Genomic DNA, 24,481 nt, shown 5'->3' with positions numbered 1-24,481 from the left:
ACATTGCCTGTAGCTTTGCTAATTTATTGCCATGAAAATATTGTTACTACTTAATGCACTAGTACTTTTGTCAATAGGCAGCTTTCCCCAAGGCATATTTGAGAACGCTCTGCTAATCAGAGTTGATGCAGTTCTTCCAAAGCAGCCAGGTCTTTAGAAAAAGGTTCATGTTTAATTCTAGTATGGGTGAGTGTTGCCATTTCTTCAAAGCACCATATTTTTAATTCACTGAATTCACTTCTGTAGATATCTAAAGCGCTGACTACACTATCCAGCCCCAGACTCAGCTTGAACCAGTGTATTTCAAAGCAGTATTACTGGCATCTTTACCTCTTAACATTTAACTTATGTGAAATATTCCTCATTTTGTAGTGGCAAGGATTAAACAAAGATTTAATCAGAACCACAAATCTCTGCTATATCAGCAGCACAGAACTTAAAAAAATGTGGTTGGGTGTTTAAGCAGATACTTGGATCTGACTTCTTACTTTTCTACATCTGCTTGAACTCTTGAGATTATGACCTCAAATGCAGCTGAATTTTTAGTGTTTGTTTTTCAGGCATGCTGATAATCATGAACAGCACAGTGAGTGACAATGAGGTCACGTACGCATACATATGTCACACTACAGTTTTACTCTCTCTAACAAATACTGAAATCTACATGAATATAACTTTACTGAGGCTAAGCAAATCAACTGGTGTGGGAGCTTTTAACGCATCTACGTTTTTAGTGATTTTTAATGTATTTGCAATTCTCTGCAGATGAAAAATTGAATACAGCTCCTCAAGAAACAAGTCAGGCCATTTATTTCAATTAGAAATAGTAATGAAATTCCAGTAAACTATTAAATGTCACTTAATCTATATTCAAGATAAATAGAATACTTAATTTCTCTTGGCACTTTCCACAAGGAGGTACCCTACTTGTCTTTATATTGACAAAATTGGTGCGCCTCTGCTTTCCCTACCACGGTGACATTTAGTGACATTACTCCTGCTCAAACCCAGCATGGACATAATCCGTTTTGCAACAAGCCCACCAAGGCAAGAAGTGTCTCCGGATGGAGGTAAAGGCTCTGCTCCTCCGATCCAGCTGGTTCAGGTCAGTGCTGTGCTTCCCTTCGTTCATCTTCACTGGAACCCAGGGGGGCTGCTCATTTTGGTTTCCTTCTGCCATCAGTTCATCCTCCAAAATGTCTACACGGCAAAAGAATACTATTCCTACACTGGGCATAATTAAGTTCCTAATTAAGGACAGAATTACAACCATCAAGGATAATTTTTTAAAGCAGCTAGATATTTTGAGATGACACAGATGTTTCACTTCACTCAGAGAGGTACCACGGGTTCTTCTTTGAAGGGCATTCAAGCCCATCAACTCCACAAGAAGTTTCTTAGATATATGAGACTTCTAGGGCTATCAGCCAGCAACAGCAGGCATGAAACTAAAACAGGAGGCTTTGACTATCAAGGAGCATTACCAACATGGAACAAGATCTGACTTCTGTGGAGTTCTTCTCAGTTACAGTTATATTGGTTTATACCTGAAAAATATGTAAGATGCAATTTGAGGAGGTGAGGCCTTGTTCTAATTCTCCATGGAAATAATCAAGATGGCTTGTGATAATTCTCCATGTCTGAAGTCGCCCACACACATGGCTTCAATTCAAAGTTTGCACGTCTTTAAGAGATTTATATTAAGCTCTGCTAAGTAGTTGTTAGTCATTTCTGCTGACTGTAATCAAGCTAAGTTAAACTAAAATTTACCATGCCAATACATTTCTATCCTTCCCACTCTGCTGTTTCACCCTTCATCTGAAAATACAGCACCAACACTGGAAGGACCACAAAGGGATGCTTTTAACAGCTCCACGGCCACATCCAATACTCATTTTTGATCTTTTGACACGTCTAGAGCTCTGGCAGCTAGCAAAAGGCTACAAACAAGACAAAGAAGCAGCACTTCCAGTTCTCAGGGATGTTTTCCAATAAAACTCCAAAATTGTCTGAGAACTACATAACTGAACACATGAAGTATTCTTCACGAAACAAGTAAAATGCATATACATATATGTATACAAAAGCATGCACCTCTATTAATAGATACTACTTTCCATTCACAGATATTAAGAGGAAAAGATGATGACATTCTCCACAGAAGCCATGGAGGGAAGTAGAAGGCTAGCTAGCAGCTCAGCAGCACCAGAAATGCAAATGGATGTCAAACAGGTCAGTGTCTAGTGCCCTGCTCCAGAATATCCACATGACCATCTGTAGATGGACATGTGATAAATGTATACAAAAAACTTGACACAAACCTCAAGCTGATTCTTTAATCCTGTGCACAGCAGAGAATACATCCAGTTTCTTTTGACATGCAGAAGTCTGTACACTCCATATTCTATATAAAAAGTATAATACAGGTTGCTTAAATTATATCCACAATTTTCTTTTTTTTTTTTTTTTTTAAAAAAAGAGACACTGTTATAATATGGCTCTTTCCCAAATGAAAGAATACAGTATTTCATTTTTCTTGCTCTAAACAACATCCAATGAATAATGTACAGTGACGTGATCTTTTGCTATTCCCTTTAAGCCGTTTTGGAGATGGATTGCTACAGTGGGTGGCATTCAGAATAACACATGTTGAGCAACACACACTAAAATCTTGCCAGCTTTATGGTTTCTTACAACATGCTATGATGTGAAGTGATTCACACTGAGGAGATGGAGAAAGTTTTTCTATTACTGTACAAAAATGATGTTATATGCATTTATCATCCAAAATAAATACATTGACACCACAGGCTGAAATAAAACTAGGTAAGTGAGCTTGGTTCCTCTTTCTATTTCAAAATATTGCATTTAGATTTAAACCAATTAAAGCTGAGTGACTCTTTCTGTGTAAGATGAGCTTGCCCTGACAGTTAATCCACACTATTATCAGACCCATCAAATTAAAATAAGGTGAGCTAAAGAAGAAATCAACGCCAAAGATTTGAATTTCCTTGATGTCATATGCTGGCATCTTAGAAATTTTACAGTTCCTATGGACGAGGTATAGAAGAGAGAAGGGAGAGCATCCACTTGGTGAGATGGAATTGGTCACTGTGAACATACACAAAGACAAAAGGAAGAAGCGAAACGTAGCTATGGAGGTGAGTAATGTGCTGCAGCTACGCTGGTAAGCCAGAAGTTCTTTTATATAAGACATGTAACGGTCATTTCAGAAGGGTGTCAGTCCAACGATGGATCACTTCAAAGGGAGGGGGAAAAAAAAAAAATCTCTCCGAAATGATACAGTTTGGAACATGCTGTACATAGACTAGATGTTCATGGATGTTTCGTTAGATTTGGCTACTGTCCTATCAGATTTGATACACTGTCTCTGACAATGTCATCAGCCAGGTGTTTCAGGAAAAAAGAACAAATAAACACCTCAAACTAGCCAACTGCGCTGTACTTGAGAAGTGACTAGAGCCCTCTATAACCAAGCTGTTAAAAAACTGGAGTCCTGAAACTTACTGTCCTATCAGTCTTATTATCTGCACCTCCGCATTGTTGTCCAAGTTAAATTTTACTCATTATCCTCACACCCAGGTCCCCTACAGCAGATAATTCAATTTTAATTCCTCACATTTCTGTAAACCCAGACCTGCAGACTTCCCTATCACCTTGCTTCCATACCTTCGTAAGCTTTTCAGAGGTAAAAGGTACCCACAATTTGAAGGTCAACTGCAATTGCTCAGTCTTTCCGAAAAATCAGACTTCAAATCATTAAAGAAAATACAGGCAACTTGGATCATCAAACAACTTCGAAGCAATGAATTCTGAACTCTGAAGCAACCGTGCATTACAACACCTTATTCTCTTTCACAAATCATTTTCTCCTCCATGGTATTATCCATTTAATTCCATCATTTTACTTATTCTGCATATGACGTTTTCAGCAGGAAACCTACTGAAAACTTCAGACAAAACTCTTTCTGTCTTCCAAACCACATTAATCTTATGTTTTAACCTTTTCAAAAGATAAGAATTAGGTAAATATTGGGGTTTCGTCAAACTGGAATGTACTCTTCCGAGACCTGCACTTTTCTGGCCTTTCAGCAAACCACGTGTCCAGGAGATAGACCGGCCCGTGCTGGAGCAGCTGATGAATAGTTTTGACATTCACCAGTCATTACCATCCTCCAGTAAATAAATCCAGGCAACGGAAGGAGTGGTTCCTCTAGCCAGATTACCACTTGTTCCATGAGCCATTTACGCCAACAGAAACTGACACTAAAATATGACCTTTAACAAAAGATGAGAGAAGCCATCGCTCTCCAACACAATGGAAAAGTTTCACCGAAAAGAAAACCAAACAAACCCCCAAGCCATTAAGACCGCCCTGACAATTTCTGCCTTCACGCCCCAAAGTAGACTGGGCTAAAAGGCAAAAAACAGAGCGAGGCAAAACCAAAAGCCAAGCGCCATGCTGCACCGCCCTGTATGTCCGCACCAGGCCAACAAGCGTTGGCGGAGCTGACCTGCATTGGCCCCGCTCCTCTTCACACCTGTCTGGTGCCAGGTCCTGACCACCTTTCCCTCCGAAAATGCCACTGGCACAGCTGGAGATGCTCAGCGCCAGCGCACGGCAGAGGCAGCCCCCCCCCCTCCAGCTGCCGCCGCTGCCCCACCGCACCGGGGAGCCCCGCCCCCCCCCCCCCGGGGGGGCAGCGGCCGGTTCTTACCTTGTTGGAGTAGGGGGGTTTACTCAGGTTGATGCCGTCGCGGACCAGCTTGTCCCGGATCATGATCTTCAGCTTCAACCTGGGGTAGGCGGCCAAGCCCCCGCCGCCGGCCGGCCCCCGCCGCCCTCCGGGCCGGTAGCGGGGGGCCGCCCCCCTCCGGGCCTCCTCCAGCCCCGCCGGCCGGCGGGGGCAGCGCCCGGCGGCGGGCGGGACCGGCCGCGGGGGGGGCGGCGGAGAGGGCGGCTGGGGCTCCAGGGTGAAGTAGAGCCCCGCCGCCGTCTCGTCCGCCTCCTTCAGCCGCCGCACGGCTTCGTGGATCCGGCGCCGGTGGTGGGGCACGGCAACGCCGATTGCATCCAGGTCCGGGTCCCCGATCTGCTTGCAGACCTCCAGGTCGTCGTAGCCATTATCGACGAAAGACTCCGCGTACTGGGGGAGCTGCAGGGTCTTCAGCCACTCGTAGACTATGTTGGTGCACATGCCGGCTCCAAAATAATAACGATTGCAACTTTCAGCACCGAAGCCAGCCTCCCCCTTTCCGCTCCTCGCCAAAGGAGAGAAAAACACAACCCAAAAACTGCGATGCAACTAAAAGGTCTCAAAATCAAGGTCAAGAAACCAACATCCACCGGGGAAAAAAAATAAAATAATAAAAAAAAAATCCTTAAAGCAGATCAGTGGGGCATCGCAAGCACTGCCGAACGAACCCCTGCTGTTTATTCCTCCTCCTGTTTTCCTACCACCAAGTACAGCCGCTTTCTGCCACCGGAGAAGGGAGGCTCGGACTAGAGAGAAGCAAAATGTAAGGGTGCATCCCCTAAAATCCCAAGTCGCTGCTGCACAACATCCACCCACTTTCTCTGGAAGTAATCCGCAGCCGCTGTCTTTTTTCCCCCCCCTCTTCCTTTCAGTGTTAGTTTCTGTTTCTGCTTCTGTCTCACCTTCCTAGGCTCTGTCGCATGATGAATCTGTTTACTATGTGTAGCTGCTTTGGTACACGATCATGTTGGGGGAGACCCGAGCGCAGGATCCCGCACCCTCGCCCAGCACAGGCGGGGGTGCCAGCGAGTGTGCAGTGCCCTCCTCTCCCGTATCTCTCCCGGCAGCGGGCGCACACGGCGGCTTTTGCTTTCCTTTTAAACGGGTCCTTTCGGATTAGGAGGAAAAAAAGAAGGAAAAAAAAAAAAAATATAAGAATCCCACTCACTTTTCCGAGTTACTTTCCCGGTTCCCCTTCATCCCTGGGATGATGGTTAAATGCGCTTCGCCGGCAGCGAGCCCAGAAACTGCTTTCCAACCCCACTTTCTCGGCCCTGATGCCGGCGGTGCCCTCCCGCCCTCCCCTCCGGAGCGCGCAGCCCAACTTTCCCCGCTTTCCCCTATCCCTGCTGGCCCTCCCGCCGCTCCCCGCAGCCGCCCTCGGGAGGAGGAGGAGGCGGCGGCGGCGGCGGGGCCGTGCGGGCAGCCGGCGCTCCGTGCATCCTCCGGCGGCGGCGGAGCCGATCCGCGACAGGTCACCGGCGCTCGCCCCCACCTCCTCCTCCTCCTCCTCCCCCGGCTGGTGGCGGTGCTTTCCCCCTCCCTGCCAGCGGTACCCCGGAGCGGTGCTTCTCCTCCCGGGTCCTCCTTCCTCCCCTACCCCTGAGGCGCCTGACGCGCCGCCAGCAGATTTCCTCCGGCTCCTCCCGGTGCTCCGGTGCGGCTTCTCCCCGCTCCTCCTCCGCGCCCGTCACCCCGCTGCCAGCCCCCTGCCCCGGCTCTCCCCAAGGCCTTTTCAACTTTCCCCGCCGGCCGCCCCCCTGCCCGACCCGCCGGTGGGGGGGGGGAGGGGGGCGCGGGGAGGCGGCGTGCGGCCGACCGGGGGGCAAGGCAGCCCGGCCGGGCAGCGGCGGGGGGCTGCCTCCGCTCCGCAAGCTAGCCGGCGAGCTTGCCCGTCCCCGTTCCCCCCCGCCCCCGGCAAGGCAGAGGCACTGCGCCGAGGGGGCACGGCCCGGGGAGCTGTCCCCCAGCGCCCTTGGGACAGGCGGACCGACGGCGGCGGCGGCTCCCCCGCGGGGGGCACCGAGCCCCTTGGCGGCCGAAGGGCGACCCTTCGTGGGCGCGTAAGAGCGGGGGCTGTCGGCGGGGGCGAGCGTCCCCCCGCGCCTCCGGGAAGCGGTGGGGACAGGCGGGAGGCGCTGGCCCCGCTCTCCCAGCCGCCGCCGCCGCCGCCGCGGGCTGCCCGGGGCCGGCGGAGACGTCGCACGCTGCCCGCCGCGCTCGCCCCGCAACGCCGGGCTCGCAGCGCCCCCGCCAGGCCGCTGCGGAAAGCGCAGCCCAACCCGGGCCCGGCCCGGACCCCGCCGCCCCACCCGGCCCGGCGGGTGGCGGGGCGGGGTGGCCGGGGCTCCCCGCTCCCCTTGCCGACCCCCGGGGAAGGCGGGGGGGATGTTGAGGCGCGGCCCCCGCTGCCATTTTAATTTAAAACAGGTCGAAATTTGTTTTCTTACGCAAATGCCTCTCCCTCAGCTGACCCTTCAGCCCCATGCGTGGTGTCCGGAGGGAGTGAGACCATTTCGGGCTGGCCCTGCCTGTCGGGTCCCGTCAGAAGGGACGGGGGCAGCCACAGACCTACAGGGGCTGGGGGGAGCTGGGGACCGACGGTGGGGGCACCCACCCTGCCTCCCCGCAGCACAGGGATTGCCAGAGGAGGGACAGGCTCCCTCTTGTAATTTGGTGGGGTTTATTTGTAACAGATAGGCCCACATTTGTCCTCGGGACTTTGTGGTAGTTCGCCACAGGATTGTGTAGCGTAGCAGCGTTCTCACGAAGAGCATTACATTGCAAGGTGTTTTGAAAAGGTTAGATACTTACAAGTGGTTAAAACACAGCCTCTGGGTAAAAAGCCTAGAGATCACAGATTCATGCGCTAAAAGGGGAAGAAGGGAGGAACAGCATTCTATTCCTTTTAAAATCTCCTTCCATCCCTCTTCTTTTTCTGCATGTTATTTTCCTTCCAGGCCACATAATATTTCAAACCCTCTTCTCAGGCCAGAGACAGAGATTGAAGCAGCAATTATCTTCTCTTCACAGACCGGGTGAAAGGCTGACAATGCCAGAGAAATTAGCAAGGTGGTTCTGTGAACTGGAGCTGGAATTGATGGTGTGAGAGATAGGAAAAACTGACTGGTACAGCCCGTCTTCATCGGGCTTATTGACAGTACATACAGAATTATATCATTTTTATGTGTGTATTTTGGAAGGGTCTTGGAAGGCTTTTAAGGTATTGCAGATGTTATGATTCAGATGTGCTTGGTAAACTGCAGGTCTCCTACCTGTAAAAGGGTAGGATCCGTAGCTTCTGACAAGACAGCAGGAGAAGTGGTGCACCCCCACGGGAGCATGGAGTGTGGCAGCAGGTTACAACATTATGAAGCTCGCTCTGGTTGTGTTTGGCATTGATTTTAGTTTCACAAAATGAGTTCACCTGATAGCAAATACAGCAGTTCTACATGACTTTGAAATACAAAAATAAACAACAAATAAAAAGAAAATGTTATGTCCACCTTTAAAAAAGACAATCAGAAGTCCAGGGAACAAAAGACTAGTCCACCTCACCGCAGTCCCTGGGAAAACTTTGGCGCAAGCCTTTGTGAAGGCTTAGATGATGTTTGGGTGGGTAGTTAGAAGGGGCGTTCCTCAGGGGTTGATACTGGGGCCAGCACTGTACAACATCTTCACGGATGCTCTCAGTGACAAGGTGGAATGAATGCATTCTCAGCAAGTTCCCAGATGACACCAAATTGGGAGGGGCAGTCAATATGCTGGGAAGCTAATTTGAGAGTGGAAAAGGAGGAAGGTCACAGAGTGGCAGAGTAGGAAATGGAGGCATGTTTTGAGTGATAACAGCAAACTCAGTTTGAAAACCTCCTTTATGTGCTTTTTATTTTTTTTTATTAAGTGCAAAGTTATGATTAAAAATTATTAAATGCAAAAAATGTTAATTTCTGAGACATTGAACTGTAGTTTCAATCCAGCTGAGAGTGTGCTTGCTGACTGTAAGTCCCCGCCTATCATACGTATTGTATCTACAGAACTATTAAATCAATAGGGTAGTATCATTCTAAACAGTATTTCTTACAGTATTTGCAGATTAATTTTAGTGGTGGAATACAGATCCTGTGTTTCACCTTAAATTTAGCTTATCTCTGCAGTACACTATTTACACTTGTATTATATACACATACTAATTAAGGTGTTTATATGTTACAGGGTGGGAGAAGCTTTGCCTGAATGCATAGGGTTTCCTGACACATGCTGGAAATAGGTTGTGCCTAAACAAAGAGCTGGAGCACGAGCAATTTGTAAATGAAAGGAGCACAAGCAGACTTCTAATATGGGTGAGATAAAGCACTGTCGTGGTTTAACCCCAGCCAGCAACTAAGCACCACGCAGCCGCTCACTCACTCCCCCCCCACCCAGTGGGATGGGGGAGAAAATCGGGAAAAAGAAGCAAAACCCACGGGTTGAGATAAGAACAGTTTAATAGAACAGAAAAGAAGAAACGAATAATGATAATGATAATACTAATAAAATGACAACAGCAATAATGAAAGGATTCGAATGTACAAATGATGCGCAGTGCAATTGCTCACCACCCGCCGACCAGCACCCAGCTAGTCACCGAGCGGCGATTCCCCACCCCCACTTCCCAGTTCCTATACTAGATGGGACGTCATATGGTATGGAATACCCTGTTGGCCAGTTTGGGTCAGGTGCCCTGGCTGTGTCCTGTGCCAACTTCTTGTGCTCCTCCAGCTTTCTCACTGGCTGGGCATGAGAAGCTGAAAAATCCTTGACATTAGTCTAAACACTACTAGCAGCAACTGAAAACATCAGTGTTATCAACATTCTTCTCATACTGAACTCAAAACATAGCACCGTACCAGCTACTAGGAAGACAGTTAACTCTATCCCAGCTGAAACTAGGACAAGCACGTACAGGTAAGTCTGCCTTTGAGTTCCAGGATAAACAGAGGAACAAACTATGATGAGTTAAAAAGTAAATATATTAGCGCCACACATCCTGGCTTCCTTCATCTAGTATCATACCCTGCTCTCATCATGCAAATAATCCTTCTCTTTTCTAGAATTACCTAAGCCCATGCACAGTGGAACGGTCTGTCACCTCTGACCTTGCTGATGGACTACGTAAGAAAGGATGAGCCTCCCAGAGGAAACCTGAACTGTATTGTCCTAGGAGATACATGCAGCACGTAATAAATATTTTCTTACCTGTTATAAACAGGTGAGAAAAGGACACTTCTCCATGCTTTTCCTACTTTGTCCTTCAAATAAAGACCACTTCTTTCCAAGCTTATCTGAGCTTAAATTAATCAATCCACAGTTTGATTGAAATTTATTTGAATTGTGGGGGCTGTTGAGTATTTGACACAATGGGTTTAATTTATGAAGTGTTCAGTATTACTAGATTGTCTCCAGTATTTCCAAACTCAGTCTTGACTTTCGTTTTCAAATTCAGCAGATAATAAAAGCGGGAAGATGTATTAGAAGTCGCACCAACAATACAGGATTGCTACATTGCAGCCACAATATATGTACACACATATGGAGAGCAAGTACAGAAATGTTTGCTATGAAGTTGCTGGTAGACTTTTTACATGTAAGCAGTTTGGTAGTGGAGGATAAGGACCAGATTTTTGCATTTAAGGGTAGCTTCCGGCAAAATGGGTAAAAGTTATTTCTAATGTGTATTCAGAAGAACCAAGCCCAAAGGAGATGCATGGCAGAAAAAAATACTATTTTTCCTGTGGATTTTTTTTCTGCTCTGTAAGCTGTGCAGGCCCACTATGAGGAAAAACTAAGATTCCTGGCAGGTTTTACCATGTCAGACTATATTGTTCCTGTAACACAACATAAATGTGATTGATATCGCCAAAAAGGATACAGCATAGCAATGACAGATTTGCTTAGCAAATGTAAAGGCTATTTTAGCTGAATTGTTGATTTAGGTATCCTCTAAACAGAGGGCACCCTGCATTTATGCAGTGTACCAAGGAATGAAAAGGTTTCGTCCTTGAACTTCTGTTCTGAAGGATATTCTATTAAAATGTATGATTATCTATTGGATTACATTATCTGACAATAATATATGATCGATTTTGCAAAGCTATGGTCACACACTTTCTATACCATGAGATGTTGTATATAGTCATTTTGTTTGGGATGAGACAAAAATGTAGCTGAACGCTAACTTTACACCTAGATATAAAATATATTCAGGAATCCTTAGAGCTCTTTCTTTTTTCTACCTTTATCAGGACTTACTTGATTTTTGACACATTAAGGTAACAGTGTGGGCCTTTGGATACCTAAATACTTTTTAGTGTTTTGAACCATACACTGATGTATTTGATGGTTGAAACAAAGCTATACGAGAACACAAACGCTTAGAAGAGTAATCACATAGTGCATGAATGTGAGGAAGACTCCGAAATGAATACAGTTCCATTAAGATATTAGTGAAGTTGTTCAGCTAGAAAAGGAAACTCAGGTTCACACACAGTGAGGGAGTACCACATGATTACGTTGCAATGAATAATGTGCAACGAATGAGTGCAAGCTAATACTTCTGTACTTTTCTAAAACACCAGAAACAGATTCTCAAATACTTTTCTAGGGTTTCCGCTAGGGCACAAGGTGAATAATTCACTAAAATGAATGCAACTGCTCATACACGATGGCAGTTATTTGCAGAACCAGGCTATTAGTTCGCGTAAATGGAGCTATTTATACTTCTGTGTAAAATGTTGCAATTATTTGACTGTACCTGGAGTACATTGGCAAAGAATCCAGAGAAAAATAATGATAACGGTGAGAGAAGGTTTGAAAACATCCTATGTCTTATCTAAAGCGTCAATCCTAAAGAATATATAGCAACAAAACTCAGCAGCTAAAGGAAGATTTGCTCATGTAAACTCTGCAGACAAATAAGCTGATGTATAAAGCTTAGAACTTCAAACATTGGTGCACATCATGTCAACTCCCATGAGCTGTACTAACTCTAATGAATGTTACTGGCTGTTAAGCACTCTGGAGGTTGACTTTTCCTCATTAAAAAAATCAGATGACCGTTACTTTAAGTACTCTTTCATAGAAGGTTAGGAAAATTTAGATTGGAAAGGATCCCTGGGCATCACCCACTCAGAGTAGGGCTAATTGCAAACTCAGATCAGGTTGCAGATGGCTTTGCCCTGTTGACTTCTGAAAATCTGCAGGCATGGAGGTTCCCCAGCCTCTCTGGGTGGTCTCCTCCAGCACTGACCCACTCTCATCATGAAGAATTTCTTCCTTTTATCTAGTCAAAGCAATTGTGACCTTTGTCTCATGTCCTCTTGCTGAGCACTTCTAAGAAGGGTTTGGCTCTGTTTTCTCTATGGCTTTCCCCATAGATAAAGACTGCAGTTTGGTTCCCTTTGCTTTTTCATCTCTAGGCTAAACAAACCAAGTTCTCCTAGCCTCTCCTCATATTTTGTCAGCAGACAAAAATTTGAAAAGATGCTCTTTGTGAGAAGTGAAGGGTTATTTTAGCAAAAGCTCTATCACAGAAAAGAAAAAAGAAAAAAGGAGACTAATGAGAACATTGCAATAAGGAATTTATATGAAATTTAAGTGTAAAAATAGAATTGTTTACACAAACAAATTTATCACATAGTATTTTATATAAACAAAGCAATGTGTTAATTTTAAAGGAAACTTTAAAATATACAAAAACATGAGCCCCTGCTCTACATTTACTCACTATGTTTGTAATAATTCAATGCTCACTAGGACTATCTAACTGGAAATGTAAAAGGATTTAGCTGATGAAACATCCATTCTTCTGTGTCATGAAGATAAAATTATTTTGGATTTGAGAGTCCATTTGAAATAGAGCAGCTACTTTATTTACTATGATGCTCCTTTCCCATAAAAATTTACAGGCATTAATTTAAGATCAAGTCTGTGATAACTAGAAGATCACTTTCTGAATGCAATAGAGAAGGAAATTGAATAGAAATGGGAATAGATATCCAAATCTAGGCTGCCGTTTTCCTCAGACCAAGTTCTGTAACCAGAATTCAGTCTAAAAATTTAGCCTCTTTTTCCTCAGTAACAGAAGAAGAAAGTATAAGAGCTCACCTTCTTCCATGGACTACCCAATTCTCTACTAACCAGTCAACCTCTAACATTTTTTTTGTATGTCACTGTCAATGAGAAGGTAAAATGGACTTGCACAAGTACTACTTTCTTGGCCTTTTGTGGCAAAGACTCTCCTGAAAGCAAACAAAATTATCCTAAAACAAAACAAAACCACACTTTATCCCTAGAAATATATCGTGACTGCTATTTTACCAGCTGCTAACAGACAACTATTTTCATAAAGAAAAGGTTCCCTACAATAATTCAGGGTAGGTTTGTCTTTACAAACCTAAACCACTGACCCACTCTCTTTACTGTTGGCTTTGAGCCAGAAGATAATGCCAATATGGTGTGCACGTGGTTGAATTTTACCTGTACTAAAAACATTTTGCTTCACACTGAATGTTGTTTAAATGAACTATTTATTGCAGGTAAATACAAGAAGAAATCCTAAATTATTACTAATGGTAGCGTTCTTGCTACTATTTAAGTTGTGGAAGTCCCTAGAAATACCAGCTGAATATCAGCACAGTGTGTAGAGAACTAATAAATATTTACGTCCTCACAATTTACAATCTAGCACTTCCATGTGATACCATCTTGGAATCATAATGAACGAAAAGCTGAAAACTTTCCTCACTTGGACATTTACTGTGTGCTTGTTTCCTTTTTTCTATGAACTTCCACACAGTCCTCTTCATCAAGAAGCGCTTCTTCATCAGACACATGTACAAACCATGAAACAACAATCTTTATGCAGCTTTCAAGTTGTTGGTTGTTGTGTTTTTTTCAGTGAGAAACTGAATTTAGAGGATACAGCTACTGCCTAATAAAATTGAACTCACTTACAGTCAGCATAGTCATATGTCTTAAACAAATACATTATGAAAATCTGCAAACATCAGGCACCAGTTTTCCAGAACACCAAAGCATTTTGTAGAGGGAAAAAAAAAAAAGGGGGGGTTAATAAAATGAGCAAAAATGGATCCATCATTTCTAACTAGCCTGTGCATCTTGCCCTAAAAATTGTGGCACCAGCTGTAATTACTGTGGGACAGAAAGCCTATGTCAGGGAAGGAGAGAACCCTTCAACCCTTCAGAAATTATCCTCTCCATTCCAAAAGGGTTCTCCAATGTCCTAAGACCACAAGGTAGTATCCTGACCCCAGGGGAAATCAGGGAAAAAACCCTGCCGTTCAGTTCAGAACAGCTGAGGCTTCTGTACGCTCCTGGAGCAGTGTCACCCATTCGTTTTACAGAGCTGTCAGAAAAGCTGACGTATGACAACCAGCTCCTTGTTTCTCCCATGTTTGTTTTCACTCTGCCTCTCTTCAGCGGCATATAGGCAAAGGCGCGGATTTATAAGGTATTTAGAGGAAGATAGATAGAAAATTGTGAAATTGTCAAAATTACTCAAAACCCAGACTCTCTTAAGTATATAGGCAATAAAACTCTGTTCTTAAACTCCTTTCCATTATGTACATAGCTGACAGCAGAGACTGGCTGTTCTTGTTACCCGCTGGCATATGCTCAGTTCCCTTATTCCATGGGCTCTTACTGCTCCATTCATCCATCCTTCCTCCATGTCTATTATCCCAACCAATTTCCTGCAGCTCTGTCTGCCTCATGGACTGCATTTTTCATCATCTCCTATTTCCACAACTCCTACCCTTTTCCTTCACGACTTCTCTGCTGAATGGCTTTTTTGTTAACACTCTTCTCTTTCAGTTATATTCTTCTTCTCTTGCTATGTCCAGATCTGATTCTTTCCCCCAGCCTCTCCAACAAAAATAGTTAAGTTGGAAAATTTCCTTGTAATGTTTGCCCTGTTCATATACTTATTTTTTGCTTAGGCACCTGCTACCTAGACAGGATATTGAGCTGGAGGGACTTCTTGTCTGATTCAGCACGGCCATTGCTATGTATGGTTTTCATGAGGGGAAAAAGCAGTATCCTAGCTTTCCCTTTCTCTCTTGAGCTCAGCTGCTGTAGATGATATAAACACACAGAGCTTCCTGAATGGCACCTGAGACACAAGGCATAAAAGCTGGAGCCATGCAAGGTAGAAATCAGCAAGAGTAAAGTAGCGAATGTTAATTCTATTCCTTGAGGGTCATCAAACATAAAGTGCTTCCTTGCAAGAAGAAGTCAAGATTATTATCCAGGTGGCTATCAGGTAAAAATTCCTGGAGCTGAGCAGCACCACAGGTTAGCAGTCATGATTTTTTCTCTCGTGGACCTGAGCCCAACACATCAGCAGGACCAAGAGTCCTAGAGGAGGAGGAGGAGGAGGAGAAGGAACCATCTGGCATGAAAGGGTACAGCATGACCCAAGTAAGTTAGACCCTCTGAAGCAGCTAAGGATTTGGCTCCTGGCTTTGAAATAAAGAGTCCTGATAGTGCTGAGACTTTGAAGAACTTCCACCAAGAAATTAGAAAACTCCCGCTGTGCCATTTCAAAACAAAGACAGGATAAAGTGTTTGGATTTATGCAAAAGCTTTTCTCCAAATAATCAATGTTTGAAAGAATCAAATGTTTCCCTGAATTCCCCCCAGACAGCCCCATTCTGGATGAGTAACAAGAAATTAATCATCCTGTCAGAATAAACGCTGTGAGACCTTTTACTCATGCTCGCCCCTTTCTCCCTAATAGATTTTTGTCAGTCATTCAGCTAGGTCTCCCAAAAGACAGCGCTGCATCCCAGCTCCCGCCTTTTCTGCGATCTTTTTTTCCAGCTGGGACTCGTTCTGCCATTCCTGGGCATGTCAGGAGTCAATCACGCGTCACCGGAGCCCAACCCATCACGCCCGCCCTGCCTCTGCCGACTGCCACACCACCGCACGGCACCGACTCTTCATTAAATCAGGGTTGACTCCAGTCTTCCTGCAGCTGATACCCACTATCTGCCTGACACACGCAGTCACAGCTGGCGTATCTGTGGGGTTTTAACTGTTCAGATGGATAAATATGAGACTAGCAGAATATTATAAGGTCAGGGAATTAACAAACAAAAGTTCTCGCAATCATACGAATTCATTTACACCACACATTTCTGCTAAAGTTGATATAACAGTACAATTAGAAATGCAAGGAAGAAAAAGGAAGACATAACATGTGTTTTCTGTCCTTCTGAGACCATTTTTCCTTGTTATAAAGAGTCATGCCAGCTAAAAGAACACGGAGTTTTTCCATAGATACAAAATCGGGATGATGGGTTTTATCTCCAGGGAACATATCCAATTTTACATTTTTGATATATTATATTTTAATTTCTTTTTCAACAACCAGTGACTCAACAGAAATATTTTTCTATGTCTTCATTTCTCTATAGCATGCATGTAGTTTTCATTCATTTACAAACACTTTCATTTGAGTGAACCCTCATCCATCTTTAATTATCAGGTTACATTTGAAGTGAATCTGGGAAGACTGCTGAGGGGTACAGACCCTGGCTGCAGAAAGATAGACAGATCTGTGGGTTAACCTCTGCACCTCTGGTGGGAGAAGACAGGAGAAAGATGAGTTATAAAGCAAATAACTCTCAAATTTCAAAAATACCATATGTGCAGATTGCTGATGCTTGTTAACCCTGGATGTGTTGGTAGGGGGAGGAAGAAATGTTTTCTTCCCTTCCAGGCTTCTGCAGGCTTTCATGTCTCACCCACTTCAGCTGAGTATGCAATGTAGGAGTGGACTGTTGTGTAAGTGGAAAAGGGGCTGCACATGTGAGATGATCCAAGCTGTGACACCAACTCTGATCTAGGCATGGGTCAAACCTAGCCCAGAAACGGCCTCATTGACAACACCTTGGCATTCGTCAACATCCTGATTTGCCATTTCAGGTTGCCAGATTCAGAAGGCGCAGCTGTAAATCTATAGCTCTGCCTTTTGAGCATCAGACAAAGGCTGTATCTCAGCTTGGTAGACCAAGGACATTTCTGAGCTCCCAGGTGTCCAGGTGACTTCTTCAGCTGTGTCACAACCTCTTACCAGAGTAGAATTTGGGGATCCAGGTAGTTATCTTTGTATTAACTCATATAGTAAGAACAGCAGTCACACAGCCTGAAGACAGCTATTGCTCACGTCAACCAAAACCTTGATTAAGATGGTTGAGAGAGCAGGACTCAGAAGTGTGCCATGAAGCACACCCACCTTTCCATCTAACTGCAGCCTCTGGGTTTCAGTCTTGCTAATGATTTGAGACAGGTCAAATCATGTCCTCATCAAGTTCCAGACTCTGATTTGGAATTAAGATCCAAGGTTTGATCTAAATCTAACATTAATAAAATAAAGATGAATTACCCTAATTTGGATTAGTCGAATATTAGGGCAATTCCTGTTTCATTCAAGCCCAATTGAAGACCCAGGTAGAAGATTAATACATCTTTATCTCTGACCACTCTTGGCCTCATAAAATCAGCATTGGTTCAGACTGGTCAGCTGAAGTGTCAGAATAATTCTTCAGAGATGTGCTGTAATGAATTATTTTTTCCTCTCTCCAGATAATATAAAAAGCAAACTCTTTCTAGTCATGCCAGTCAGTAAATCTATGAGGCAATCTGTAGTTTACCTTTCCATTAGCAGTCATATAAGCTCCTGTTGCAGCCATCCCCTGTCTTTTTATAGTAAAATCTCACCTTTCTTATGGCAGCAAAAATCAAACCAAACAAATCTTCATCAGCTCCAGGCTGTGCAAAATGCCCAAAGTCCAGTGCAGGGCTCATGGGTGTTGTGTTACAAGCTTTTAACAAAATTCCATCTCACCCAGATGAGCTCTTTTACCTTCAGAAAAAGATAGTCCTCTACAGATGCTTTCAATCAGAGCTTTTAAATGTCTAAAGTCCCTATTTCATAGATGTCTTCTCCCTTACCCACAGCTATGCCGAGCTATGCACCTCATGTCTACTCTAATTGTAGGAGGGATCATTGGAAGTGGCACGTAGTTGAAATTAAGTAAGAGCAAGAGAGGTGCTAAAGATTTTTGTGAATTAGGTAAGGAATACAAAATGGAAGGTCGTATCGTGGAGGTGAAAGAAAACTGTAGAAGTGAAACATATGTCTCTGTCGTCTGCCTAGTAATTCAGCCTTTACATACATGAATGTAATTTTTAATGAATAATTAATTTAATGAATAATTTTTAATGAAATTTTGAAGGCACTTCATGCAAAGCATGTGCATAAAGCTTTGCTATGCCAGAAGACTTCACTGAACTTCTAGAATAAACTAAATTTGAACACTAGCTTACTCCTAATTGTGGTGTATAGCAATGAACAGTATTTATAGATGCCAGGCCAAGGATGTTAGGAGTTTCAGAGCTCTGAAAAGTAGTGATAGAATGCCATATTATCTTCATTTTGCCTCTGCCTCAAGTACAAATAGAAAACTGTGTCTTTTTCCGCTGCAAACCAAAGATATTTAGTGCTGGTCTTTTAATATTGGTTGATCTGACCTATGCTCCAATATTCTCTGCCGTTCCCCTGAGATGTAACACCCCTAAAACATTGCAGAAGTTACCAGTCAAAGACGTGGTTTCTAAAGTGCTAATTCTGATTTTTGTTTAAAGGCAGATTAAAAAAAAAATCACAACTGCTTGTCAGACATGTCTCTTTTTTTTTTTTTTAATACGCTAAAATAAATATAAAGAAGGACATGTTGCTTTATTTACTTACCTTCCCCTCAAGGAGTGGCAGACACCTCAAACTCATGGAATTGCACATCTATTGGAAGTCTTCCCACAGAGATGGTGGCAGTATATGTGGTACCTGTCTACTTGCATTTAATGTAATTTTATTAAAAGATGGCTGTAGCAAGATCTTATTACAAAGAAAAAAAAAAAAAGCAACAGTATACTTACTATAATTTTGGCAGTGCACAGTTCAACTTAATTTTGGAGACTTTAATTTCATGAGGGAGAATGGAGAAGCTTCCTTATTTCCTCAGATTTTCCCTCCTAGAATGAACAAGGAAGAGAGAGGACTTGCGGCAATCATTCTTGACAGCAGCACTGTGAAAATGATAATAATACTTAGAAACTGGTATTGGCAATATTGTTTTATGTTTTACAATGGGAACACCACAAATACATCTGCCATAGTCAGTTATGCTAGTGAACCAAAGCAAGTGACTGACAAATGTAGCATTCTGAAGATCACTGAAATGAGTTAAGCATTATACATTGGATTCTGTTTTGCTTCAAATAATTTTCTTTTCTCTATCAAAAATATTTTTCCATTTTTTAAAGGGGGAATCTAGCAGTTTAGTTAATTTTATTTTCCTTGTTAATTTGCAGAACTTGCTCTGGCAGACTGAGCTGCCTAACCCGATATCGTCAACAAATTATCTCAAGCACATCTTGAGCAGTTCTGCATATTTCAGCACAAGTTTTCTTTGAAAAGATCATTCATGTAGATCCATCTGTGAGAAGAGGCTCCTTTTGGGAGTTTTACTTTAACAGACACTTAAATGTCTTGCAAAATAGAGGCAGAATCTGAACGTGAAAGAATTTTCTTTTAAAATGCTGCTAGAGGGTTGTTACTGAGGAGAGAAGGAAGGAGGAGTAAAGCATGCCTGGAAAACATTACTGCTGGTCACTGGTCTGAACTACTTTGAGAAGAATTTGTTCACTCACTTGTGCAGATCTTTTTCTCCAAGTATTCTAGAGATCATACAGATTTAAAGCACTTTCAGATCAAGTTTTTGGCTCTGTTTAGCCATTTCCATTTTTTCAACATAACATTCACACTGCTACATACAGCTTTACTAGAGACCACAAATAATTATTATTCATGGTTTTGACAAGTTGAAGAGTAATTACTTAGGAGATTGAACTTAAGTGAACTGCCTAATATTCTTTGCTTCTGTAGCAACCAATGTGTTTTCAATCCAGAATATTCAGAAATCATGAACTAGGTCTGATGTTTGATGACATTAATTTTATTTTCATGACAGATGGGTTTTTTTGGCAGGGGGGCAGCTGAGAGCATGTGGAGTGTGTGTGGGAACTTTTTTTTGTTTTAAAAAAAAAAAAAGCAAGGTGAGATTTTCACATAATCACTTGCTTTGGGGATTTGGAGTTGTAGTAAACTTTGCCCTGGATGCTTTGTCTAGCATCCAGTGGGCATCCAGTTCAACCTTACGCCTACTGTGCTTTTGAAAGAAATACTGTCTGTCGGACAGCACATGGTAGCTGAATTCCTCCTACCTCACCTGCATGTGGCTAATTGTATCAGTCATTATCCCCTTGTCCAAGTTGGAAAAGAGGGGCAAGACCTAAGACACTTAATTAGTTTAGTTGGTTCTGATGTGTCTTTTTGGGCTTAATATCTCCTGCCTGTGAATGGTTAGAAGATAGGGACAGGTACATTAACAGTGAGCTGCCACCGCAGTCAATGTACCCTAAACCTGGCATGCACCCCCTCCTTCCCCGAACTTGAGTGAAATATCAGGTGATATGAAGAGTTTGGTAGCATGGTGGTAGCACATCCAGCAATATCAAAACACTTAATAAACATAAATGGACTGAACTTTAGCATCCTATTGCTGTATTCACTAGAACAGTTAGATATTGCTAGATTAGCAATTGTTTCTGGACTTCCTTGTTTCCCATTCACATGCCAGAACAAACACCCAGAGACCCAAAAAAGCTGCAGGAGCAAAACTCTCTGGAAGTTTGATCCTGTCCATGGCAGTGGCAGGCTGCGCTAAGCCAAGGCTACCCAGTGGCTTCACTCCTCTTGCAGCTCTCAGCACAGGCATGGGGCTTTGCCTGCGTAACTGTTCCTGGGAAAGGATGGAAATAAGCATTACTGCTTCCCTGCCTTCCCTCCATCACGAACAGCCCAGCAGCCATCTGAGTAGCAAGGACTTGTCATGCCTGCCTTCACCAATAGCAAAATGGAAATCTTGATTGCTATTAAAGAAGCTTTTTTTACATTTTTTGCTAGGCTGTAACAAGCATTTCAACTGTTCATTTGTGTTAACATTGCAAGATAGGGTGTAACCTGTAGACTAACTAATTAAATGCTCTTTGATTTTGAGTGAAGTGTTTGGTACAGTTTAGACAACAGAGTCTAATTAGCGCTGGATGTTTAATGGAACTAAAGACCCATGAAAAGCAAAGGGTGCTGAAATAAAAAGTCGGTGAGAGAGATGTGAAGAAAAATGAGAGTAAAATAAGGAAAATAAAATAACCCTTTGCTGTGCTAGAAATACCATTCCCTCAGAAAAAACTATATTAATTATGAAAAATAGATAAAATCTCTTGAACTCAAAAGTCCAGCTGTTTAGGGTAATATAATGGAATGCTATCCAAAGCACATTATGTCAGCAAGCAACAGATCAAGGTATTTCACACCATCTCACCGCATTTCATTTCTTCCAGGCAACAAATTCACCCCCATATTTTTACAATAGAATAAAACCTCTGTACGTATTGCTTTGTGCGCTATGATTCACAGCTTCTCAGCAGGAAATAGAATGTTTGCCTTAGCAGCACCTTCTTCTGTCAGTAAATGTAGCCAATTTATGGTTTTCCTTGACTGAGAAAAATGTGTATGCGCCTTTCTACCAGTATGTAGCTAAGTCTGTAAACTTAAAAAACAAAATAAAAATCTCAATAGACGGGTCTGCAGCGTAGCTTTAAAACAATAAACTTTTATTCAATGCATGTGTCTTCTCTAAGAAGGGATTATGCTGAATGGTTTAGGAATAACAAAGTCTAGATTGCATCCCCAGCTCTGAACTAATTCCTTGGTACTACCATCTGCTGAAAACCTGGGAGAAAGGTGTACCAAATCAGTGCTAAAAGCCATGGCCGGTTTAGTTTTTCAGCATGTCTGGTTCCTAGGCACCACCTTTTTTTGCAATGGGGAGTTAGTTTTAGGTTTAGGTTTTGGTTTGGTGGGGCTCTTGTTTTTTTTCTCTTTTCTTTTAGGGCTTTTCAATTTATTTATTATGTATTTGCAATTTATTTATTCTGAAGGAAAGAAGGTGAACAATGAAGTCAGGAGGCTGGTAATACATTGTATGTTTACACTACCACCACTAGTCCCTGAATAAGGGTGATTTTAAAAAAAAGCACTCAGAGTAACTGCAGTACAGACACAGTTGCCTTAATCCTGCAGCAGCAACATGTCAGAGAACACAGAATGCAGCCCTTGCTTTCTAAGAAACAACATTTGTGTAATGATGTGCAGCATCCCTATCCAGTGGCGTGTGGTAGGGCAAGGATGCCTATGAGGGCAAAGCTTCCCGAGGAGGGACGCGTGCCCTGTGCTCTGCAGCAGGCTGCCGGGGAGCGTAGCTGCGCTACGGGTCGATGCAATGCAGAAGTGGTGCCTGGTCCCCGTCAGACATGCGGGCTGGTAGCTTGAGCCGCTCAGACCTTATGCGTAGCCGTCGTGGGGCAGGAATAAAAATGGTCCAGTGGTTCTGGAAGGCCCTCCCTGCCTCCGAGCCCTGTGGCCTGTCTCCTCACACCTCACTGCCCACATACAGCATCAGACAATGTTTGCTTTCTACTCACAGCCGCTGTACCCTCTTCTTTCTCCTCAAAACACAGAAACCAGGACAAAATATTCCCCAGGGCTGGACTCCTGTGCAGCAGGAAGGCATGCTCTTTGGGAGAAGCTCGAGTAACTTATGGCCAAGATTGCTGGGCAGGTCTTGCTCATGGTCCCCAGGAGCTGCTCCAGGCGCTGAGAAACTCGCAGGGGAGTTTGGAATCACAGCCTCACACAAGCTTACATGGAGCCCAGACCCCAACCCCAGAGAGTCATGTATGACCAGACCCTCTGACACGGGCTCTGTACCAAAGGTCTCCATGCCAAAACAAGGACGATATGTTCTGCTGTGCTATGGCTGTGTTTTTCTTCATGGGCTTCAGGTAGGCTGCTTTTTCGTGTTTGGATTGCCACCCTGCACTGTTAGAGTGAAAGCTAGCATCAAGCAGTTGCTGAGCTGCCGCCTTATATTGCTGCTTGAAGCAAAGTCCAAGTCACAACAACTGCAAACTAGAGCGTTGAAGTCACCGAACCCCCGTGTCCTTTGGCCATTGGTACAGAATTGACTGGCTGCTTCACAGCCCACCACAGGCGACTTTTTACAGTACGATGTCCATGTGTGTCATATGGAGACTTGTATGTGGCTTATGAGTGAGAGAGGCCACAAAGGTTTCTGGGATATTTTTTGAAGATTACGTCAGTCTTAGAAAGCCAAACAGTTTTGTTTACATCTGCATTGCATCTACAGGCGTGGAGCTTGGCGTTAGCAGCCCTCTCATCACACCCATGTTTTTTTGCTGAAGGAAACAGCTAGTTTAAACCCACTTCAAAGCCAGGGCATGAATTAACAATTCACACTTTGGACATCTGCAGGAAAATGAACTGGGTATTAGATCACACATGGGGCATTGCTGCTACAGATGAGAAGTTTGGCATGCATAGAGTGTGCTTACATTTATTATCTCCCAACTTTTCCTGCTAACCGCTTTGATAAACTTGGTAGAGATCAGCAAATGCTTGGTGAGCATCACAGAGCAGCCTTGGAGCACAGGAGCTGGTTTCCTTCTGATCAAAAGTAAACAAAAATATACATGCAATCTGCTTCATCTGCATATTGGGGTTCAGCCCAGGGGACCAGAATCGACCTAGTCCAAAGCAACCTTCCTGACTTGGGTATAGTCCGAAAGTCGGATCTTTAACACTGAGTATTTCTCTCTAGAAATATCTTTCTACTGGGCAATACTATCCTCTAATGCAGCTGTAGCCACAGTGCTCTGACACTGGGTTAAGTGTTTTCACCTTGGCTACTTGTCAGTCTTGGAGCTACTGCCATCGAGGAGGAAAGGGAAGAACTGACTCAGCAGTTACAGCAGCAGGGTTTTATACAGATCAGCACAGCACGCAAGGTGGCACCATATGTTCCTGCCCTTCAGCATCTAACAAATATCAATTAATTCCAGCAGGCACCAACACAGAAGCAAATGCTAATTAGAGATTTGGAGAAAGGGGTGGTATTAGCAATCTAAATATTGGGGAAAATTCATGCTATGCTTAGAGGCACTCAAAGGAGGACAAACTGAAGGTCATTTGCATTAAAAAAGCTGTGATAGCAGCCAGCCAGCCACCCCCACCCCCCAACATTCGAAGCCAGAGCTAGCTTGGTCAGAGCTAAATCACAGGAGATTTGGAAAATAGGCTTAGAAGCTGATATTCAGTACAATGAAGAACAGCAAATCATTGAAGGCTCACATGTGAGTGGCTAAAATGAATGAAACACTGAGCTACAAGAAAGATACCTTCCCTCTGGAGTTTTGTAAATATCACAGAGCACCTTGGTGCTACTGATACATAACTAATGCAATAACAAACACTGATTTCTTCAAAAGTACAAATTTATGTAATGTTAATTATTTTGCGGAATCCATCACTAGTTATAAGTATACTAAATTTTAACTTGGATTTACTGCAGTCTTTATAAGGCATTTATTCTTAGTGGCTGGGAAGCTTACATGGTCACAAGGAAGAAGGTTTGTTTTCAGGTTTAAGAGCTCCTACATTC

The 24,481-nt window shown here is 43.5% G+C and overlaps 2 protein-coding genes across 6 annotated transcripts in view; one reads left to right on the top strand and one right to left on the bottom strand.

The window, feature by feature from the left end:
• Positions 1-6,462, bottom strand: part of SASH1 (SAM and SH3 domain containing 1) — a 570,731-nt gene extending 564,269 nt beyond the window's left edge. For 2 of the 5 annotated variants that reach the window (XM_030022556.2, XM_030022557.2), the window contains exon 1: positions 4,740-6,042. In XM_030022556.2, coding sequence (XP_029878416.1) covers positions 4,740-5,219 — 480 coding nt within the window. In that variant the 5' untranslated portion in view covers positions 5,220-6,042. Of the gene's footprint in view, positions 1-4,739; positions 6,046-6,378 lie in introns of those variants that run through there. The other 3 variants (XM_030022551.1, XM_030022552.2, XM_041125390.1) reach the window with 3 other exon arrangements.
• LOC115344716 (proline-rich protein 36-like) lies at positions 6,045-8,588 on the top strand. The gene is made up of 2 exons (XM_030022561.1): positions 6,045-6,435; positions 7,812-8,588. The coding sequence occupies exons 1-2, from the start codon at positions 6,056-6,058 to the stop codon at positions 7,885-7,887; spliced, it is 456 nt and encodes a 151-aa protein (XP_029878421.1). The 5' UTR covers positions 6,045-6,055; the 3' UTR covers positions 7,888-8,588.
• The last annotated feature ends 15,893 nt before the right edge of the window (positions 8,589-24,481 follow it).

This window comes from Aquila chrysaetos, chromosome 8 (assembly GCF_900496995.4).
Source record: "Aquila chrysaetos chrysaetos chromosome 8, bAquChr1.4, whole genome shotgun sequence".
Taxonomy (NCBI): domain Eukaryota; kingdom Metazoa; phylum Chordata; class Aves; order Accipitriformes; family Accipitridae; genus Aquila; species Aquila chrysaetos.
This window is presented reverse-complemented; position numbering and strand designations above follow the sequence as displayed.